This window comes from Myotis daubentonii, chromosome 14 (genome assembly GCF_963259705.1).
Source record: "Myotis daubentonii chromosome 14, mMyoDau2.1, whole genome shotgun sequence".
Classification (NCBI taxonomy): Eukaryota; Metazoa; Chordata; class Mammalia; order Chiroptera; family Vespertilionidae; genus Myotis; species Myotis daubentonii.
In genome coordinates, this window is record NC_081853.1 from 31,146,983 (window position 1) to 31,163,896 (window position 16,914).

Below are 16,914 nucleotides of genomic sequence, written 5' to 3' on the forward strand. Positions count from 1 at the left end.
TCATGCACAGAGCAGGGCCCATCAGGGGGGTTGGGGCTCCGCACCCTGTCACACTGATCCCGGTGCTGGGAGGCCTCGCTGCTCTGCTGATCCCAGGACCAGGACGCCTCTCGGCTCCCCTGATCCCTGGCCTGGAGGCCTCTCGGCTGCTGATAACCATGTCCTGTAGGCCTCTCGGCTCCGCTGATAACTGGGGCCTGGAGGCCTCTCGGCTCCGCTGATCTCTAGCCAGGAGGACTCTCGGCTGCTGATAACCTGGCTGGGAGGCTTCTCGGCTCTGCTGATCATGGGTCCGGGAGGCCTCTCGGCTTGGATAATAACCGGGGCTGGGAGGCCTCTCGACTCCGCTGATCACCTGGGCTGGGAGGCCTCTCGGATCCGCTGATCACTGGGGCCGGGAGGCCTCTCGGATCCACTGATCGCGGGGCCGGGAGGCCTCTCGGCTGGGATGATAACCGGGGCTGGGGGGCTTCTAGGCTCTGCTGATAGCGGGGCTGGGCCGACTCTCGCCTCCCTGATTGCGGGGCTGGGCCGACTCTGGCCTCCGCTGATCGTGGGGCTGGGAGGCCTCTCGACTCTGCTGATCCCAGGCCCTGAGGCCTCTCTGCCCTGCTGCTTCAGGGCTGTTTGGCTTCGCTCTGCTTGGAGCCTGAGTATGCAAATTAACCGCCATCTTTTAGCTTCTATAATTGAAACATTGTATCTTTTGGAGTTGTTGCTTCAGGAGCTCAGAGCCCCGCAGCTGCGGGGATCCTTGACTTTCTCCATCGCTGGGGCAACCAAGCCTCCTATTCTCAGCTGCCTGGCTGCCAGCCGCCATCTTGGCTGACAGTTAATTTGCATATCTCGCTGATTAGCCAATGAAAAAGGTATCGGTCGTATGCCAATTACCATTTTTCTCTTTTATTAGTATAGGATAAGTTCCTCCTCTCCATTTTTCTCCTTCTTTCTTCAGACTCCAGTAAGTTAGATGTTGAAACTCTTAAATCGGTCCTCTATGTCTGTCTCTTTCTTTGCTTCTCTCCCTGTGTGTTTGTGCATGCATGCATGCGCATGCCAGAGATATCCTTAACTTCAGTTCCCAGGCCTTACGTTGAAATTTTAAATTTTGATATTTATATTTTAAAGTTCTAACAGCTTTTTTTTGTGTGTGGTAGCATTCTGTTTTCATAACATTCTATTCTTATTTTATATAATATCTCAAAATATAGAAATTATTTTTTAAAAGACTTTAATTTTTAGAACAGTTTTAGATTTACACAGATAATTGAGCAGATAGTACAGAATTCCCATATACTCTGTACCCAGTTTCCTCTAGTATTAACATCTTATATTAGCATTAGTTATAATTAATAAAACAGTCTTGATACATTATTATTACTATTATTAAAGGCTACACTTTATTCACATTTCCTTAGTGTTTACCTAATGTCTTTTTTCTGTGCCAGGATCCCATATTACATTTAGTTGTCATGCCTCCTGAGACGCTTAAGGCTGTGACAATTTCTCAGACTTTCCTTGTTTTGATGACCTTGACAGTTTCGAGGAGTACTGGTCAGATACTGTCTAGCAGTCGCCAAACGGTGGTCTGAAAGGTTGGCGGCCGTTGGTCTACGAGGTTCCTCTATTAAAATTTGTCTTAACATGATTTATTGTTTGTTCTGTTGGTTTGTTTATGTTTTTAAGTACATACCAGGCTATCCTTTATATTTGGGAACCAGGTAAGGAGTCAACTGTCAATTATTCTGTACACCAACCTTCAATGAATCCCCATGTCAAATACTTCTCATTAGATCTACTAACACTGCGTTTATTGCCTCTCTGGGATCCTAACAAGCAGTGTAAAGCAGAGTAGCTCTCTTCTCCACTGCAGCCCATGCACAGTACCCCATTCTGGGCTGTGGTTTCCTTAACCTGCATCTTCTTTCTAAGAAATACTGAAATCTCTTCTACATTGATATTTTTTTCTCCTCTGTTCTTCTCTACCATCCCATTCACTTTCATAGGTTTATTCCTTTTAAGTTTCTATATTTTAACTACAGATTAGTTTAGGAAAATAAATGGAAGGAGAATGTATTTATTCATTCCGTCACCTTTCACCAGAAGACTCCACAATTCCACTTCTTAAATAATAATAAAAATTCTCCTCCCTAGATGGTGTTGCTTAATTGTTAGAGCATTGGCCCATCCACCGAAGGGTTGTGGATTCACCGAAGGGCACATCCTGGATTGCAGGTTTGATCCCTGGCCCTGTGGGAGGCAGCTGATTCATGTGTCTCTTCCACATCGATGTTTCTCTCTCTCTCTCTCTCCCCGCCCCCCCCTCTCCCTCCCCCCTCTTCTTCTCTCTCTTTCCTCCCCTCCCTCCTTTCCACTCTCTCTAAAAATCAATGGAAAAAATATCCCTGGGTGAGGATTAACAACAGCAAAAAATTTTCCATAGACTTAAGGAAATATAAATGTCCACTAACTCATAGTTTTGTTGTCTGTTTGTAATTCTCTTGGTAAAGGCTTAATTTATATTCCTGTCAAAGCTTCTGATAAAACTCAGTCAAGCAGGGAAAAGAATTCACCAAAATGAACCTTTCATGAAGGGACTAAATGCAGAGTCATGGGCAGGTTAAAGGAACAAACAAGGGGATAGTGAGGAACTGAGAAGGAGCAACATAATAATACTGTTACCATCCTAGGACCAAAGGGACAAGAGGAGGAATAGAGTTATGGGAGCTGATACTCTAATACTATGGAGAAGGGGCTATATATAGAGATACAGTTACTGTGCTGAAACAGAAAGTGGGGGAAATGCCAACTTATCTCTCCTCTCCCCTCTCAACTCTTGGCAAGCTATACTTTGGCCAGACCAACCCAGAAGCTAGTCAGGAAAGGGGACCCAAAAGATGGAGTTTGTAGGAGTCAGAGCAGGGCCAAGAATGAATCAAGGGATAAGAGTAGGGGTCCTCAAACTATGGCCCCGGGCCACATGCAAATACAAATATTGTATTTGTTCCCGTTTTGTTTTTTTACTTCAAAATAAGATATGTGCAGTGTGCATAGGAATTTGTTCATAGTGTGTTTTTTTTTTTAAACTATAGTCTGGCCCTCCAACGGTCTGAGGGACAGTGAACTGGCCCCCTGTTTAAAAAGTTTGAGGACCCCTGGGTAAGAGTAAGAAGTGGATTGAAAACTGGTATTAAAACAGAACATTTTAGCCCAGGCAGCGTGGCTCAGTGGTTGAGCATTGACCTGTGAACCAGGAGGTCATGGTTCGATTCCCGGTCAGGGCACATGCCTGGGTTTCACGCTTGATCCCCAATATGGGGCATGCAGGAGGCAGCTAATCAACGATTCTCTCTCATAATTGATGTTTTTATCTCTCTCCCTTCTTCTCTGAAATCAATGAAAATATATTAAAAAATAAACCAGAACATTTTATTAGAAATATAGTTTTAAAATTGAATATTTGAATTTCACAAACTATAAATAGGAATATGCAATGTTGGATATCTATATAATAAAAGCGTAACTGACTGTTACAATGGAACGGCCAGAATGACTGGTCGCTATGATGTGCACTGACCACCAGGAGGCAGATGCTCATCACAGGAGCTGCACCCTGGTGGTCAGTACGTTCCCACAGGGGAAGTGCTGCTCAACCAGAAGATGGGCTCACGGCTGGCGAGTGTTGCGGGGGTGGCGGGAGCCTCTCATGCCTCCGTGGCAGTGAGCTGAGCGGTAAGGAGCAGCGAGAAGGTGGGCGGTAAGGAGTGAGGGGTCCCAGACTGCGACAGGGCCGTCCGACTGCCGGCTTAGGCCCAATCCCTGCGGGGAACAGGCCTAAGCCAGCAGGCAGACATCCCCCGAGGAGGTCTGAGACTTCAAAAAGGTGCAGGCCATGCTGAGGGACCCCCCCCCCCCAAGTGCACGAATTTTGTGCACTGGGCCGCTAGTGATGTATAATGGTCTTGGTTAAATGTAAAAAATAATTAAGAATCCTCCTTCTCATGAGCATTTTTTCAAAGGAACAAAAACATGTAGTAGATGAGTTTAAGGATAACCAGACCCTCATGAAAATTAAAACAAGCTCAAAGACCCTGAATATAAATCATAACCAAACTTCATATTCTAAACATGGGAAATTGTTATTATAATTAAAAATCTATTTCATATGGTGTTAGAAGTCAGGATAGTGGTTACCTTAAGGTGGCAGTGAGGGCACTGGTTTTGTTTCTTGATAATGGGTGCTAGCTATACAGATGTGCTCATGTTATGAAAACTCACTGATTGGTGCATTTGTGATCTATGTGTACATGTTTTTGTGTGTAAATACTATGTTAATATATTTTTCTGTCCTTCTTTAAGGTATCCCCACTAATAGTCAACAGGATTTATCGGCACCAAAAAAAAAACAAAAACAGAAATGAAAGGCAGACCTAGCTTCAAGGAATTTATAGTGAGAAACTAAGAATGAGCAACAGAATAATACTGTTCCTATAGATACAGTAACTATATCTCTCTTTCAGAAAAAGACTAGCGCAATAGGTGTTGATAGGAACCACCTCTTATTAAACCAAATATTTAGACATAAAATTAAGAATATTAACAAGCAATATATCAGGTTATGAAGAATGCTATAGTAAAAACAGATCCTGGTTATAGAAGGTGCTTCAGTGACTGTGGGTGGGCAAAGGAAAGCTGAGTGGCTCCTCTCTTCTGCTTCAGTGGGAGTAGCTCTGTTTTATACTATAGGTTCTGTGTTAATTTTCATTTAACAAAAGGATTTTGCTACTAAAACAATTCTCCTAGAAATATGACCTCTAGATTTGTATACCTCAATTGACATATATTACAGTTGGAAAATTTTAAATAACCTCTGAAACTCTAAGAGTAAAACCCATTTAAAAAAGGAAATGAAAATTACCTGAAGTAAAGGGATAAAATCCTCCTGTTCTAGAGAGCTGCAGCTGGGCTTTGCGAGAAGACAGATAAACTTAGAGGCATCATCATGATGATTATTCAGCAACCTATAAAAGAAACAACTGCTTAGGAAGATCGGCTATGATGAACAATGACTACAACAACAGCTGGTAATTTCAGTCTGATCTGGAAGCCATTTAGATCAAGAATCAAGTGCTTTCCTTTCAATGATTAAATAAAGGGAAAATTCCATTCTTTTGATTTTGTCAAAGAAACATCTAAATAAAAGCTCAACAAGATGGTATATTATTTTTGTAGAATGCTTCTGGGCTGAGACCACAGAGTCAACTGCACTAATGCAGATAACAATACATTGCAGGAGAATATTCATTCAGGTTTAGCACAGAACACCTGGGACCAGAACTCCAGCACTACCCATCAGTCAGGAAGGGCCATTGTGAACCACATGAGACAGAAACCTCTGTTTTCCTAGACTGGCAGACATATTCAGGGCCAACCTGATAGGTGGCTTTTGAAATTACACTTTGAAGGATCAGGCTTAAGACAGAGAGAGATGGGGGGGGGGGGGGGGAGAGAGAGAGAGAGAGAGAGAGAGAGAGAGACACTATATTAAGGCTTTGAGGTCCAAGAATGCCTCACATCCAACTAATTGCTGAACATTTCCATTTGGATTCTATGCTCTGATAGCAAAGTCAAAATATCAAAAACAAAATTTAAAACCTTCCTCCTAAAGTCAGTCCTTTTCATGGATGTTTATTTTTGTTAACGGTGGTACCATCCTGAGTCATTTGGGCTTGAAATTATTTTAGACTTATTTCTCATCCTTATTCTCTATAGCCAATTAGTCACCAAATTTTCTTGTTTTCTTAATTATTTATTGAATGCTAATTGCGTGTCAGGTACTTGTTTGGCCTTGAGGATACTTGGGATACTAAGAAAGTAAGATGCAGTTTTGTACCCTGTGAAAAGCTTATAATGTAGGGAGAGAGCTACACAAATAAGGTTATACTCCCGTGTGACAGCCATGACAGAAGTAATAAGCACAGGGTGTCATAGAAGGACGCAGAGGGCCAGTGAGATTCCCTAAAAAGGGGAAATAGGAAAGGTTGCTGTGGGTCACGAGGGTCACATGTAGATGCCTAGTGTGAGAGTGCACGGAATATGTGGGCAACTACAAGTGCTGGAGTGGTAAGAGATGGGGACACAAGCATGTAGGATCGGATGCTGGAGGCCCCTTTTATGTTAGATCAAGATGCCTGCACTTTAGCCAATTTCACAGACGAATTTTAACTGGACAGTGACATGACCAGATATATTTTTTAGAAATATCAAGCAAATATTTAACCAAGGGTCTGAAAATGGATACTGGGGTGGGAGATAGGAAGGGGACAAATGTGGTTGAAATGAAAGAATGTAGTAATTGCTAGGGGAGTGTGCGGAGCATGGGGTAGGGAGTAGAAGGGAGAAATCCATGATGACTCCCAGGTTTCTAGCTTGGACCACGAGGTGCTTGGAATACAGGATGGGAATACTGGAGACCTGAGGAATATTTCCTCAAAATGTTTTAGGCCAGTGGTCGGCAAACTCATTAGTCAACAGAACCAAGTATCAACAATACAGCAATTGAAATTTCTTTTGAGAGCCACATTTTTTAAACTTAAAAGTATATAGGTAGGTACATTGTTATTAACTTAACTGGAGGCACGGTGCACAAAAATTTGTGCACTCGAGTGGGTCCCTCAGCCCGGCCTGTGCCCTCTCGCAGTCTGGGGCCTCTCGGGGGGCCCCTTCCCCTGGCTGCTGGCACCAGTTTTCCTCCGTTGCCCAGAATCCAGGCCTTCGCTCTTCACCGGGAGGGGCCAGCACGGCAGGCAAGGGGCTTAGCTCCTTGCTCGCTGTGCATGGGCTCCGGGGGTGTGGCAGAGGCCAGCGCACGGCAAGCAGCGAGGAGCTATGCCCCTTGCTGCTGGCCGAGCTTGGGCCCCGGGGGCGTGGCGAAGGCCAGCGCAGCAGGCTTCCCTCTTTGCTCTTCACTTGCCATGCTGGCCTTCTCTCGCTGCTCCTGCCCAGGGCCAGCTGGCTTCGCTCCATTGCTTGGCGCCTATGTATGCAAATTAACTGCCATCTTTGTTGGTGGTTAACTGCCATCTTTCTTGGCAGTTAATTTGCATATCGCCCTGATTAGCCGATGGGAAGCATAGTGAAGGTATGGTCAATTGCCCTTTTTGTCTTTTATTAGATAGGATTAGGGTACTCCTAAGGCTTAGGAAGAGCCACATTCAAGGGGCGAAAGAGCCGTATGTGGCTCCCGAGCCGCAGTTTGCTGACCATGGTTTTAGGCAACTATTCCTTCCTTTCTATTTCCATTGTACCCTCAAGTCCAATTTTCATTATTTCATGCTGAGACTGCTAGAAAGTATGAGGGTCATAGAAGGCTTCACTGTTCACCTAATCTGTATTTATTTATTCAATTATTTATTTTATTGCTTAAAGTATTACGAAGAGTATTATATATGTCTCCTTTTTTTTTCTCCCCTTGACCCTGCCCTAGCCACCCATGCCCCGCAGTGTCTTGTGTCCATTGGTTATGCTCGTATGCATGCATACAAGTCCTTTGGTTGATTTCTCACCCCCCACACCCACCCCTCAACCCTCCCCAGCCTTCCAGCTGTAGTTTGACAGTCTGTTCGATTTTGCTCTGCCTCGGTATCTATTTTTGCTCATCAGTTTATAATGGTCTTAATTATCCACAAATGAGTGAGGTCATGTGGTATTTTTCCTTCATTGACTGGCTTATTTCACTTAGCATAATGCTCTCCAGTTCCATCCATGCTGTCACAAATGGTAAGAATTCCTTCTTTTTTACAGCAGCATAGTATTCCATCGTGTAGATGTACCACAGTTTTCTAATCCATTCATCTGCTGATGGGCACTTAGGTTGTTTCCAGATCTTAGCTATGGTGAATTGTGCTGCTATGAACATAGGGGTGCATATATCCTTTCTGAATGGTGTTTCTGATTTCTTGGGATATATTCCTAGAAGTGGGATCACTGGGTCAAATGGGAGTTCCATTTTTAACTTTTTGAGGAAACTCCATACTGTCTTCCATAGTGGCTGCACCAGTCTGCATTCCCACCAGCAGTGCACGAGTGTTCCTTTTTCTCCATATCCTCTCCAGCACTTGTCGTTTATTAATTTGTTGATGATAGCCATTCTGACAGGTGTGAGATGGTACCTCATTGTTTTGATTTGCATTTCTCGGATGATTAGTGACTTTGAGCATGTTTTCATATGTCTCTTGGCTTTATGAATGTACTCTTTTGAAAAGTGTCTATTTACGTCCTTTGCCCATTTTTTGATTGGATTGTTTATCTTCCTTTTGTTAAGTTGTATGAATTCCCTATAAATGTTGGAGATTAAACCCTTATCAGTGATAACATTGGCAAATATGTTCTCCCATGCGGTGGGCTTTCTTGCTGTTTTGTTGATGGTTTCTTTTGCTGTGCAGAAGCTTTTTATTTTGATGTAGTCCCATTTGTTTATTTTCTCTTTAGTTTCCAATGCCCTAGGAGCTGTATCGGTGAAGAAACTGCTTCGGCATATGTCTGAGATTTTGTTGCCTTTGGATTCCTCTAGTATTTTTATGGTTTCCCGTCTTACATTTAAGTCCTTTATCCATTTTGAGTTTATTTTTGTGTATAGTGTAAGTGGGTGGTCTAGTTTCATTTTTTGCATGTATCTGTCCTATTTTCCCAACACCATTTATTGAAGAGACTGTCTTGACTCCATATTATGTTCTTGCCTCCTTTGTCAAATATTAATTGAGCATATTGGTTCGGGTTGATTTCTGGGCTCTCTATTCTATTGCATTGATCTATATGTCTGTTCTTGTGCCGGTACCAGGCAGTTTTGAGAACAGTGGCTTTGTAATACAGCTTGATATCTGGTATTGAGATCCCACCTACTTTGTTCTTTCTTAGGATCACTGCAGCTATTCGGGGTCTTTTTTTATTCCAGATGAATTTTTGGAGATTTCGTTCTAGGTCTGTGAAATATGCCGTTAGTATTTTAATGGGAAGTGCGTTGAATTTATAGATTGCTTTGGGTTGTATGGACATTTTAATGATGTTGATTCTACCAATCTAAGAACATGGTATGTTTTTCCATCTGTTTATGTCTTCCTCTATCTCTTTTTTCAACGTCCTGTAGTTTTCTGAGTAGAGGTCTTTTACCTCTTTAGTTAAGTTTATTCCTAGGTATCTTAATTATTTTGGTGCGACGGTAAATGGGATTGCTTTTTTAGTCTCTCTTTCTGTAAGTTCAGTATTGGTGTATAGAAATGCCATAGATTTCTTGGTGTTAATTTTGTATCCTGCTACATTGCCGAATTCATTTATTAAGTCTGTTTTTAGGGTTTTTTTATGTATAATATCATGTCATCTGCGAATAAGGACAGTTTACTTCTTCTTTTCCAATTTGGATGCCTTTTATTTCTTCTTCTTGTTCAATTGCAATGGCTAATATTTCCAGTACTATGTCGAACAGGAGTGGTGAGAGTGGGTATCCCTGTCTTGTTCCTGTTCTTAGGGGAAATGGTTTTAGTTTTTGTCCATTGAGTATGATGTTGGCTGTGGGTTTGTCATATATGGCTTTTATTATGTTGAGGTATGATCCTTCTATTCCCACCTTGCTGAGAGTTTTTATCAAAAATGGGTGTTGGATTTTGTCAAATGTTTTTTCTGCATCAATTGATGACTATGTGGTTTTTTCTTTCAATTTGTTTATGTGATGTATCACGTTTATTGATTTGCGGATATTTACCATCCTTGCATCCCTGGGATAAATCCTACTTGGTCATGGTGTATGATCTTTCTGATGTATTGCTGGATCCGATTTGCTAAGATTTTGTTGAGTATTTTGGCATCTATGTTCCTGAGGGATATTGGCCTGTAATTCTCTTTCATTGTGTTGTCTTTACCTGGTTTTGGTATTAGGGTGATGCTGGCTTCATAGAATGAGCTGGAAAGTGTTCCTTCCTCTTGAATTTTTTGGAACAGTCTGAGGAGGATAGGTTTTAGTTCTTCCTTGAATGTTTGTAAAACTCCCGTGAAGCCGCCTGGCCCTGGGTTTTTGTTTGCTGGAAGCTTTTTGATGACTGCTTAAATTTCTTCCATAGTTATTGGCCTATTGAGATTTTTAGATTCTTCCTGATTGAGTTTTGGAATGTTGTATTTTTCTAGGAATATGTCCATTTCCTCCAGGTTGTCTAGTTTGTTGGAGTAGAGTTGTCCATAGTATTTTTTAACAATCATTTGTGTTTCTGTGGGATCTGTTGTTATTTCGCCTCTATCATTTCTGATTTTGTTTATTTGGGTCCTCTCTCTTTGCTTCTTGGTGAGCCTGGCTAGAGGTTCATCAATGTTGTTTATACTTTCAAAGAACCAGCTCTTGGTTTCATTGATTTTATGTATTGTTTTTTTGGTCTCTATGTCATTTATTTCTGCTCTAATCTTTATTATCTCCTTCCTTCTGCTCACTCTGGGCTTTTCTTGTTGCTCTCTTTCTAATTCTTTGAGATGTAGAGTTAGATGATTTACTACCATTTTTTCTTGTTTTTTTGAGGTAGGCCTGTAGAGCTATAAACTTCCCTCTTAGGACTGCTTTTATTGTATCCCATAGGTTTTGGATTGTTGTGTTTTCATTGTCATTAGTTTCCAGGATGTTTTTAATTTCTTCTTTGATCTCATTGGAAACCCAATCAATATTTAATAACATGCTATTCAGCTTCCAAGTGTTTGAGTGTTTTGGGTTGTTTTTATTGTAGTTTATTTCTAATATTATGCCATTGTGGTCTGAGAAGATGCTTGGTATGATTTATCTTCTTGAATTTGGGGAGACTTTGCTTGTGACCCAATATGTGGTCTATTTTTGAAAATGTCCCATGTGCACTTGAGAAGAACGTATATTCCGTGGCTTTGGGGTGAAATGTTCTGAAGATGTCAATTAAGTCCATCTGATCTAGTGAGTCATTTAGGATTGATGTTTCTTTGCTGATTTTTTGTCTAGAGGATTTATCCAGTGATGTCAGTGGTGTATTAAAGTCCCCTACTATGATTGTATTGTTGTCGATCTCTCCCTTGATATCTTCCAGGAGTTTTTTTTATGTATTTGGGTGCTCCTGCATTGGGTGCATATATGTTTATCAGGGTTATATCCTCTTGTTGTATCAATCCCTTTAGTATTATGAAGTGGCCTTCCTTATCTCTTCTTATGGCCTTCACTTTGAGGTCTATTTTGTCTGATATAAGTATTGCTACCCCAGCTTTTTTTTTCATTTCCATTTGCCTGAAATATATTTTTCCATCCCTTCACTTTCAGTCTGTGTGAGTCCCTTATTCTGAGGTGGGTGTCTTGTAGACAGCAACTATATGGGTCATTTTGTTTTTTATCCATTCAGCTACTTGATGTCTTTTGATTGGAGCATTTAGTCCATTTATGTTAAAAGTTATTACTGAAAGGTACTTGTTTGTAGCCATTTCTATTTTTTGTGGCTGTTTTCTTTCTGAGCTTTTTATTTCTTCTTTTTACACCAGTCCCTTTAGCATTTCTTGCATTGCTGGCTTGGTGGTGATAAACTCAGCCTTTTTTTTTGGTCTGTGAAGCTTATTTCCCCTTCAATTTTGAATGATAGCCTTGCTGGATAGAGTATTCTTGGATTCAGTCCCTTGCTTTGCATTACTTTGTAAATTTCCGTCCATTCTTTTCTGGCCTGATGTGTTTCTGTTGAGAAATCGTTTGATAATCTAATGGGAGAGCCCTTGTATGTAACTTTCCGTCTCTCTCTTGCAGCCTTTAAGATTCTCTCTTTGTCCTGAACATTTGCCATGGTAATTATGATGTGTCTTGGTGTGGGTCTTTTCAGGTTCATCTTCTTTGGGACTCTCTGTGCTTGTGTGACTTTTTTCTTCCCCATCTCAGGGAAGTTTTCTGATATTATTTCTTCAAGTAGGTTTTCTAACCCTTGTTCCTCTTCCTGTTGTTCTGGCACCCCTATTATTCGTATGTTGTTTCGTTTCATGTTGTCCCATAGCTCCCTTGGGCTCTCCTCCTGTCTTTTAATTTTTTTCTCCAATTGCAGTTCAGTTTGGGTATGTTTTGCTTCCCTGTCTTCTAATTCGCTAATTATGTCCTCTGCTTCTCCTAGTCTACTGTTGAAACTTTCAATGGTGTTTTTTAATGCAGCTATATCACTCTTCATTTCTTCTTGATTCTTACATAAGTTATTGATTTTTTTCATCCATCTCTTCTTGATTCTTACAGAAGTTGCTCATTTTTTTCATCCATTTCTTCTTGATTCTTGCATAAGTTGTTGATTTTTTCCTCCATGCCTCTGTTTCACTTAGCTGCTTTTCTGGTGAGTCCTTTCCTTTCCTTTGGGGGTTCCTTTGTCTACCCATGTTTGATCTCACTGACAGATCTAGATGTTGAGTCATTCAGGGGCTGCTCCTTGGGTGGCAGTGGCTCCTCGGGCTGTGGTTGCTCCCCGGGCGGTTGTGGTAGCAGCTGCTCCTCAGTTGGCAGCAGCTCCTCTGGTGGGTGCTGTTCACAGCCGTGGTGGCTCCTCTGGCTGGTGAGGGGAGGCTTCTCACACAGCTGCTTTTCCTCAGACAGAGGGTGTGCTGATCATGAGGCTGCTGTTCCTTGGATGGGGGCAGGCTACACACGCAGCTGCTACTCCTTGAACTGGGGTGGACTGCTCAGGTGGCTGTTGTTCCTTGAATGGGGGCTGGCTGCACGCTGCTGTTGTTCCTCTGATGTGGTGGGCTGCTTGTGGGGCTACTGCTCCTTGACTTGGACAGGTTGATTGCGCGGCTGCTGCTCCTCGGACGGGGGTGGGCTGCTTGCGTGGCTGCTGCTCTTCGGACAGGAGTGAGCTGTATGCGTGGCTGCCCCTCCTCGGATGGGGATGGGCCACCCACCCGGCTGCTGCTCGTCGGACAGGTGCAGTCTGTGTGTGGCTCTGCTCCTCGGACCAGTGCGTGCTGCGTAGGGCTGCTGCTCCTCGGACGTGGGCGGTCTGCTCATGTGGCTGCTGCTCCTCGGACCAGGGTAGGCTGCTGCTGCTCCTCGAATGGGGACGGGCTGCTCGCACAACTGCTGCTCCTCGGATGGGGGCTGGCTGTTCACACAACTGCTGCTTCTTGGATTGGGCAGGCTGCTTGGACGGCTGCTGCTGCTTGGACGAGGGCAAGATGCTTGCGCAGCTGCTACTCCTCGGACTGGTGCAGGGTGCGGGCTATGTGCAGCTGTTGCTCCTCAAATGGGGGTGGGTTGCGTAAGGCTGCCTCTCCACAGACATAGGCAGACTGCTCGTGCGGCTACTGCTCCTCAGATGGGTCGGGCTGCTTGCGTGGTTGCTGCTCCTCAGACGGGGGAGCTGGCCGCTCACACAGCTGCTGCTCTTTGGACAGGGGCAGGCCACATGAGGCTGCTGCTCTTAGGCCTGGGGCAGCCTGCTCACGGGGCTGATGCTCCTTGGACAGGAGCTTGCTGTTCACGTGTCTGCTGCTCACGTGGTTGCAGTGCCCTAGACTAAAGCGTTGGACTGGTCGGAGGGGAGCATGCTTCAGAACTCACAGGAACCTGTGCCCGGGGTGGCTGGAGACTTTGTGACCGTGGGACCACAGCCGAGGTGTCAGGTCCCTGGCAGGGGTGGCTGTAGAGTACCAGGTGTTACCTGAGGGCACCCTGGGTGGAGGTGAGGCTGGGATCTCAGTTACATCAGCTCTCTCCTTCGAAAAGGCGAGGCCTCTGAAGAAGAGCTGCCCTCCTGGTCCTGTTTGCAATGGTAGCAGAGGCTGCCTAGTTAGGCTAGCCAGGTTAGCCTGCCCCGGAAGGTCCTGCGGGGTCTGTGCCTCATTCACACACACACACACACACACACACCCCACACACAACCACACACTCCTCTTTTGCTCCCTTGCTGCTGCCTTCTTCCTGCCTCTGTAGCTGGGTCTAGGGTGCAATTGACCTGTTTGTTAATGAATTTTCCTCTCCAGGTGTCTGGTTATGTGGCTTGCTCTCTAGCACTTTAGCCAGATAGGATAAAATTCACCTTAACAAGACATGACCCAAAGGGAACAAAGCATGAATGTACTCACGACACCGATAGCCCCAATGTAAGTGACCACCTGAGAAAAGAGAATTAGGGGAGAGAAAAGAGCACAAATGATATCTAAGAGAGAAAAAAAAAAGATAGGAGAGAAAAGAAAAAGGAGAATATATATATATGGAGAAAACACCACAGAACCAATAGATAAACCAAACAAATATAAACACCAAACACCCAGTAAAGAGGGTGGGGGCAGAATCTGTAGAGGCTGAGCTGATATACAGGAAATAAGGTTAAGAATTGGATAAATATGAGGAGGACCTCACTTCAGTATAGAGGAAGTACAAAAGGGATGAGTGGATAAGAAGAACTCTGCCCTTCCCGGCTGCAAACTGTCTCACCAGCTAAGTATCCTTTGCCAATTCGGGGTGGATGTTATTTGTTTCAGCTGTTCATTCTATTTGCTCCGGGACAAGCCTTGGGACGTGGCTGCCTATTCTGCCGCCATCTTGTTTCTCCCCCTGTTCACCCAATCTTATATAGGCAATTCTTCATTCTAAAGCATCCTTTGACTATGTAATTCCCCTTTTCAAAAATGTTCAGTAGCTATCTACCACTTAGAAAAGTTTAAATGCCTAAGTTGGATATTTAAGGCCCTTTGTAATTAGGCTGCAGCCTGCCTATCTACCTATCTTACTACTTTGCTAAATGAAACTTAAGACTCCAGGCTGCGGGCCTGACCCACTATTCTCTGAGTGCTTCACGGGCATTTTTGCCTCTGTGCCATTTCTCATCCTGTTCCCCTCTCCTAGAATACCACCCCTTACAACTCTGTTATCTGAATGCTGGACATTCTTTAAGGTCCAGCTAATAACCCACCTCCCTCTTCCAAAAAGCGTTCTCTGACAACTAAATTCCTTAGTGATCTTTGTACTATTTAATTTACATGTATTATCTATACCATGGTACTGTTAGCTTTCTTTTATCTCTCTGGCACCTAAAGGGCAGGCAAATTTATAGCTCTTTTTTCCTTTAGCACCTAGCACAGCAATGTTCACACAGAAGACTCTCAAAAATGTTTGTGATCTGACTAGCAGATGTATACATAACTAACTTCATTTGTTATTATTAAAGCTATAGTATGATATTTATATTTATCCTCCTTATCATTCTTCAGCATGTTCAAAGCCCCCAAAGTTAATAAATATACTTTCAGAAAAAGATTAGTGCAATAGGTGATGATAGGAACCACCTCTTAGCATTAAAAAATGGGTGGGATGATCACAGCAAAAAGGCAGTGCGGTCTTTGGAAAGGAGTATGTTTTAAAGAAAGAACAGCACTACTAAATAAAGCCCGTACAGACATGACACATGAGAGATACTATGAAAGGGAAAAGCCAAGTCAGGTATGGTCTTTTGCTATTAGAAACAAAGATAAAATACAAAGAAAAGGTGAATTACAGCCAATGCTAGTGGCTGGTGAACTCTATATGGCAGGAGAAAAGAGGAGATAAAAGTTGTGAAAGCATGTAGTGAAGACCTGGGGCGGGGGGAGAGAGGGAGGGGGAGAACGGGTGTGGGTTGGAGGGGGTCAATGGGGAAGAAAAGCAGACATCTGTAATAGTTTCAACAATAAAGATAAGTTTTTTAAAAAGTCGTGAAAGCTGAAGAAAGAAGGTAAACATAGTGATTCTAAACTGGTAATTTCTAGAACTCTTAAGAATAAAATATTGTTTTATTAATAGACAAATGACATATTGTCATAAAAAGGAGAGAAGTGCCGAAACCGGTTTGGCTCAGTGGATAGAGCGTCGGCTTGCGGACTGAAAGGTCCCAGGTTCGATTCCGGTTAAGGGCATGTACCTGGGTTGCGGGCACATCCCCAGTGGGGGATGTGCAGGAGGCAGCTGATCGATGTCTCTCTCATCGATGTTTCTAGCTCTCTATCTCTCTCCCTTCCTCTCTGTAAAAAATCAATAAAATATATTTTAAAAAAAAAAGGAGAGAAGTAAAGCATAAAAATATGAACAATATTACTAACTTCATTTGAGAGGATCTATGCCACAAAGCTGGTAAATCTAGGAACTCAAACAACAAAATTGTAGAGCAATGTCTTCCCCCTAAAAATGTCCTTATTATAAGAAAAACATGTCAGAGGAGAAAAATGAAATGGGCAGTAGAGCAGGGAAAGAAGGGAGGGCAGAGGCATGGGAACAAGAGCCCATTAGATGTCTACCCACAAACCACCTGGAAGGGGCTAGTAACCATCCACCCCAGAAGCATTGGGACAAGAGGGAAATTATTTCCTGTTATGCTGTGACTTTTGTATTTGACTTTTATTGGAAGTCAGCACACATATGTGTATATCACTATGCTTTGATTCTGTATCATTATTTGCCAGTTATTTTTTGTACTTGAAAGTTTAAAATACTACAGTTTGGTCCAAGATACTTTCTGGAAAGGGTACAATTTGCAAAAAAATTACAAAAATAAACACGTCTTTTTCAAGGTCAGTGTGGTAACTCAAACTATCACGCTAAATTGCTTAATCTCCCAAAATAACATACTTAGGGTCTCCCTTAAAGTACCAGGCGTTTAAAAGGCTTTAAGAGCTCAGAGAGGAGTTCCCACTAGAGGGCACTCTAACCATTTTATATCTGGCCAGGAGATAAAGCTTTACTACAGTCGTTCCACGGGTTTGGTTGATTTGCATATTAGGCTTTTATTATACAGGATAAGTAGTTTCTTCCAGTTCCTAAAATAAAGATTTGTGCTTCATGTCTTTTCCCTCCTTTTGCCTTCTCTTTTCCCTAGAGATACAATTAAAATGATTCATCTCAATAAAGGAATACATTGGTTGCGGCTG

At 42.9% G+C, this 16,914-nt stretch overlaps 1 protein-coding gene across 7 annotated transcripts in view; it reads right to left on the reverse strand.

Annotated features, from left to right (window-relative positions):
* PPP2R3A (protein phosphatase 2 regulatory subunit B''alpha) overlaps positions 1 to 16,914 on the reverse strand; it is a 170,133-nt gene that overhangs the window by 86,609 nt on the left and 66,610 nt on the right. For all 7 annotated transcript variants that reach the window (XM_059663871.1, XM_059663865.1, XM_059663867.1 and 4 more), the window contains one exon: positions 4,919 to 5,021. In XM_059663871.1, the coding sequence (XP_059519854.1) occupies positions 4,919 to 5,021 (103 nt within the window). The remainder of the gene's footprint in view (positions 1 to 4,918; positions 5,022 to 16,914) is intronic.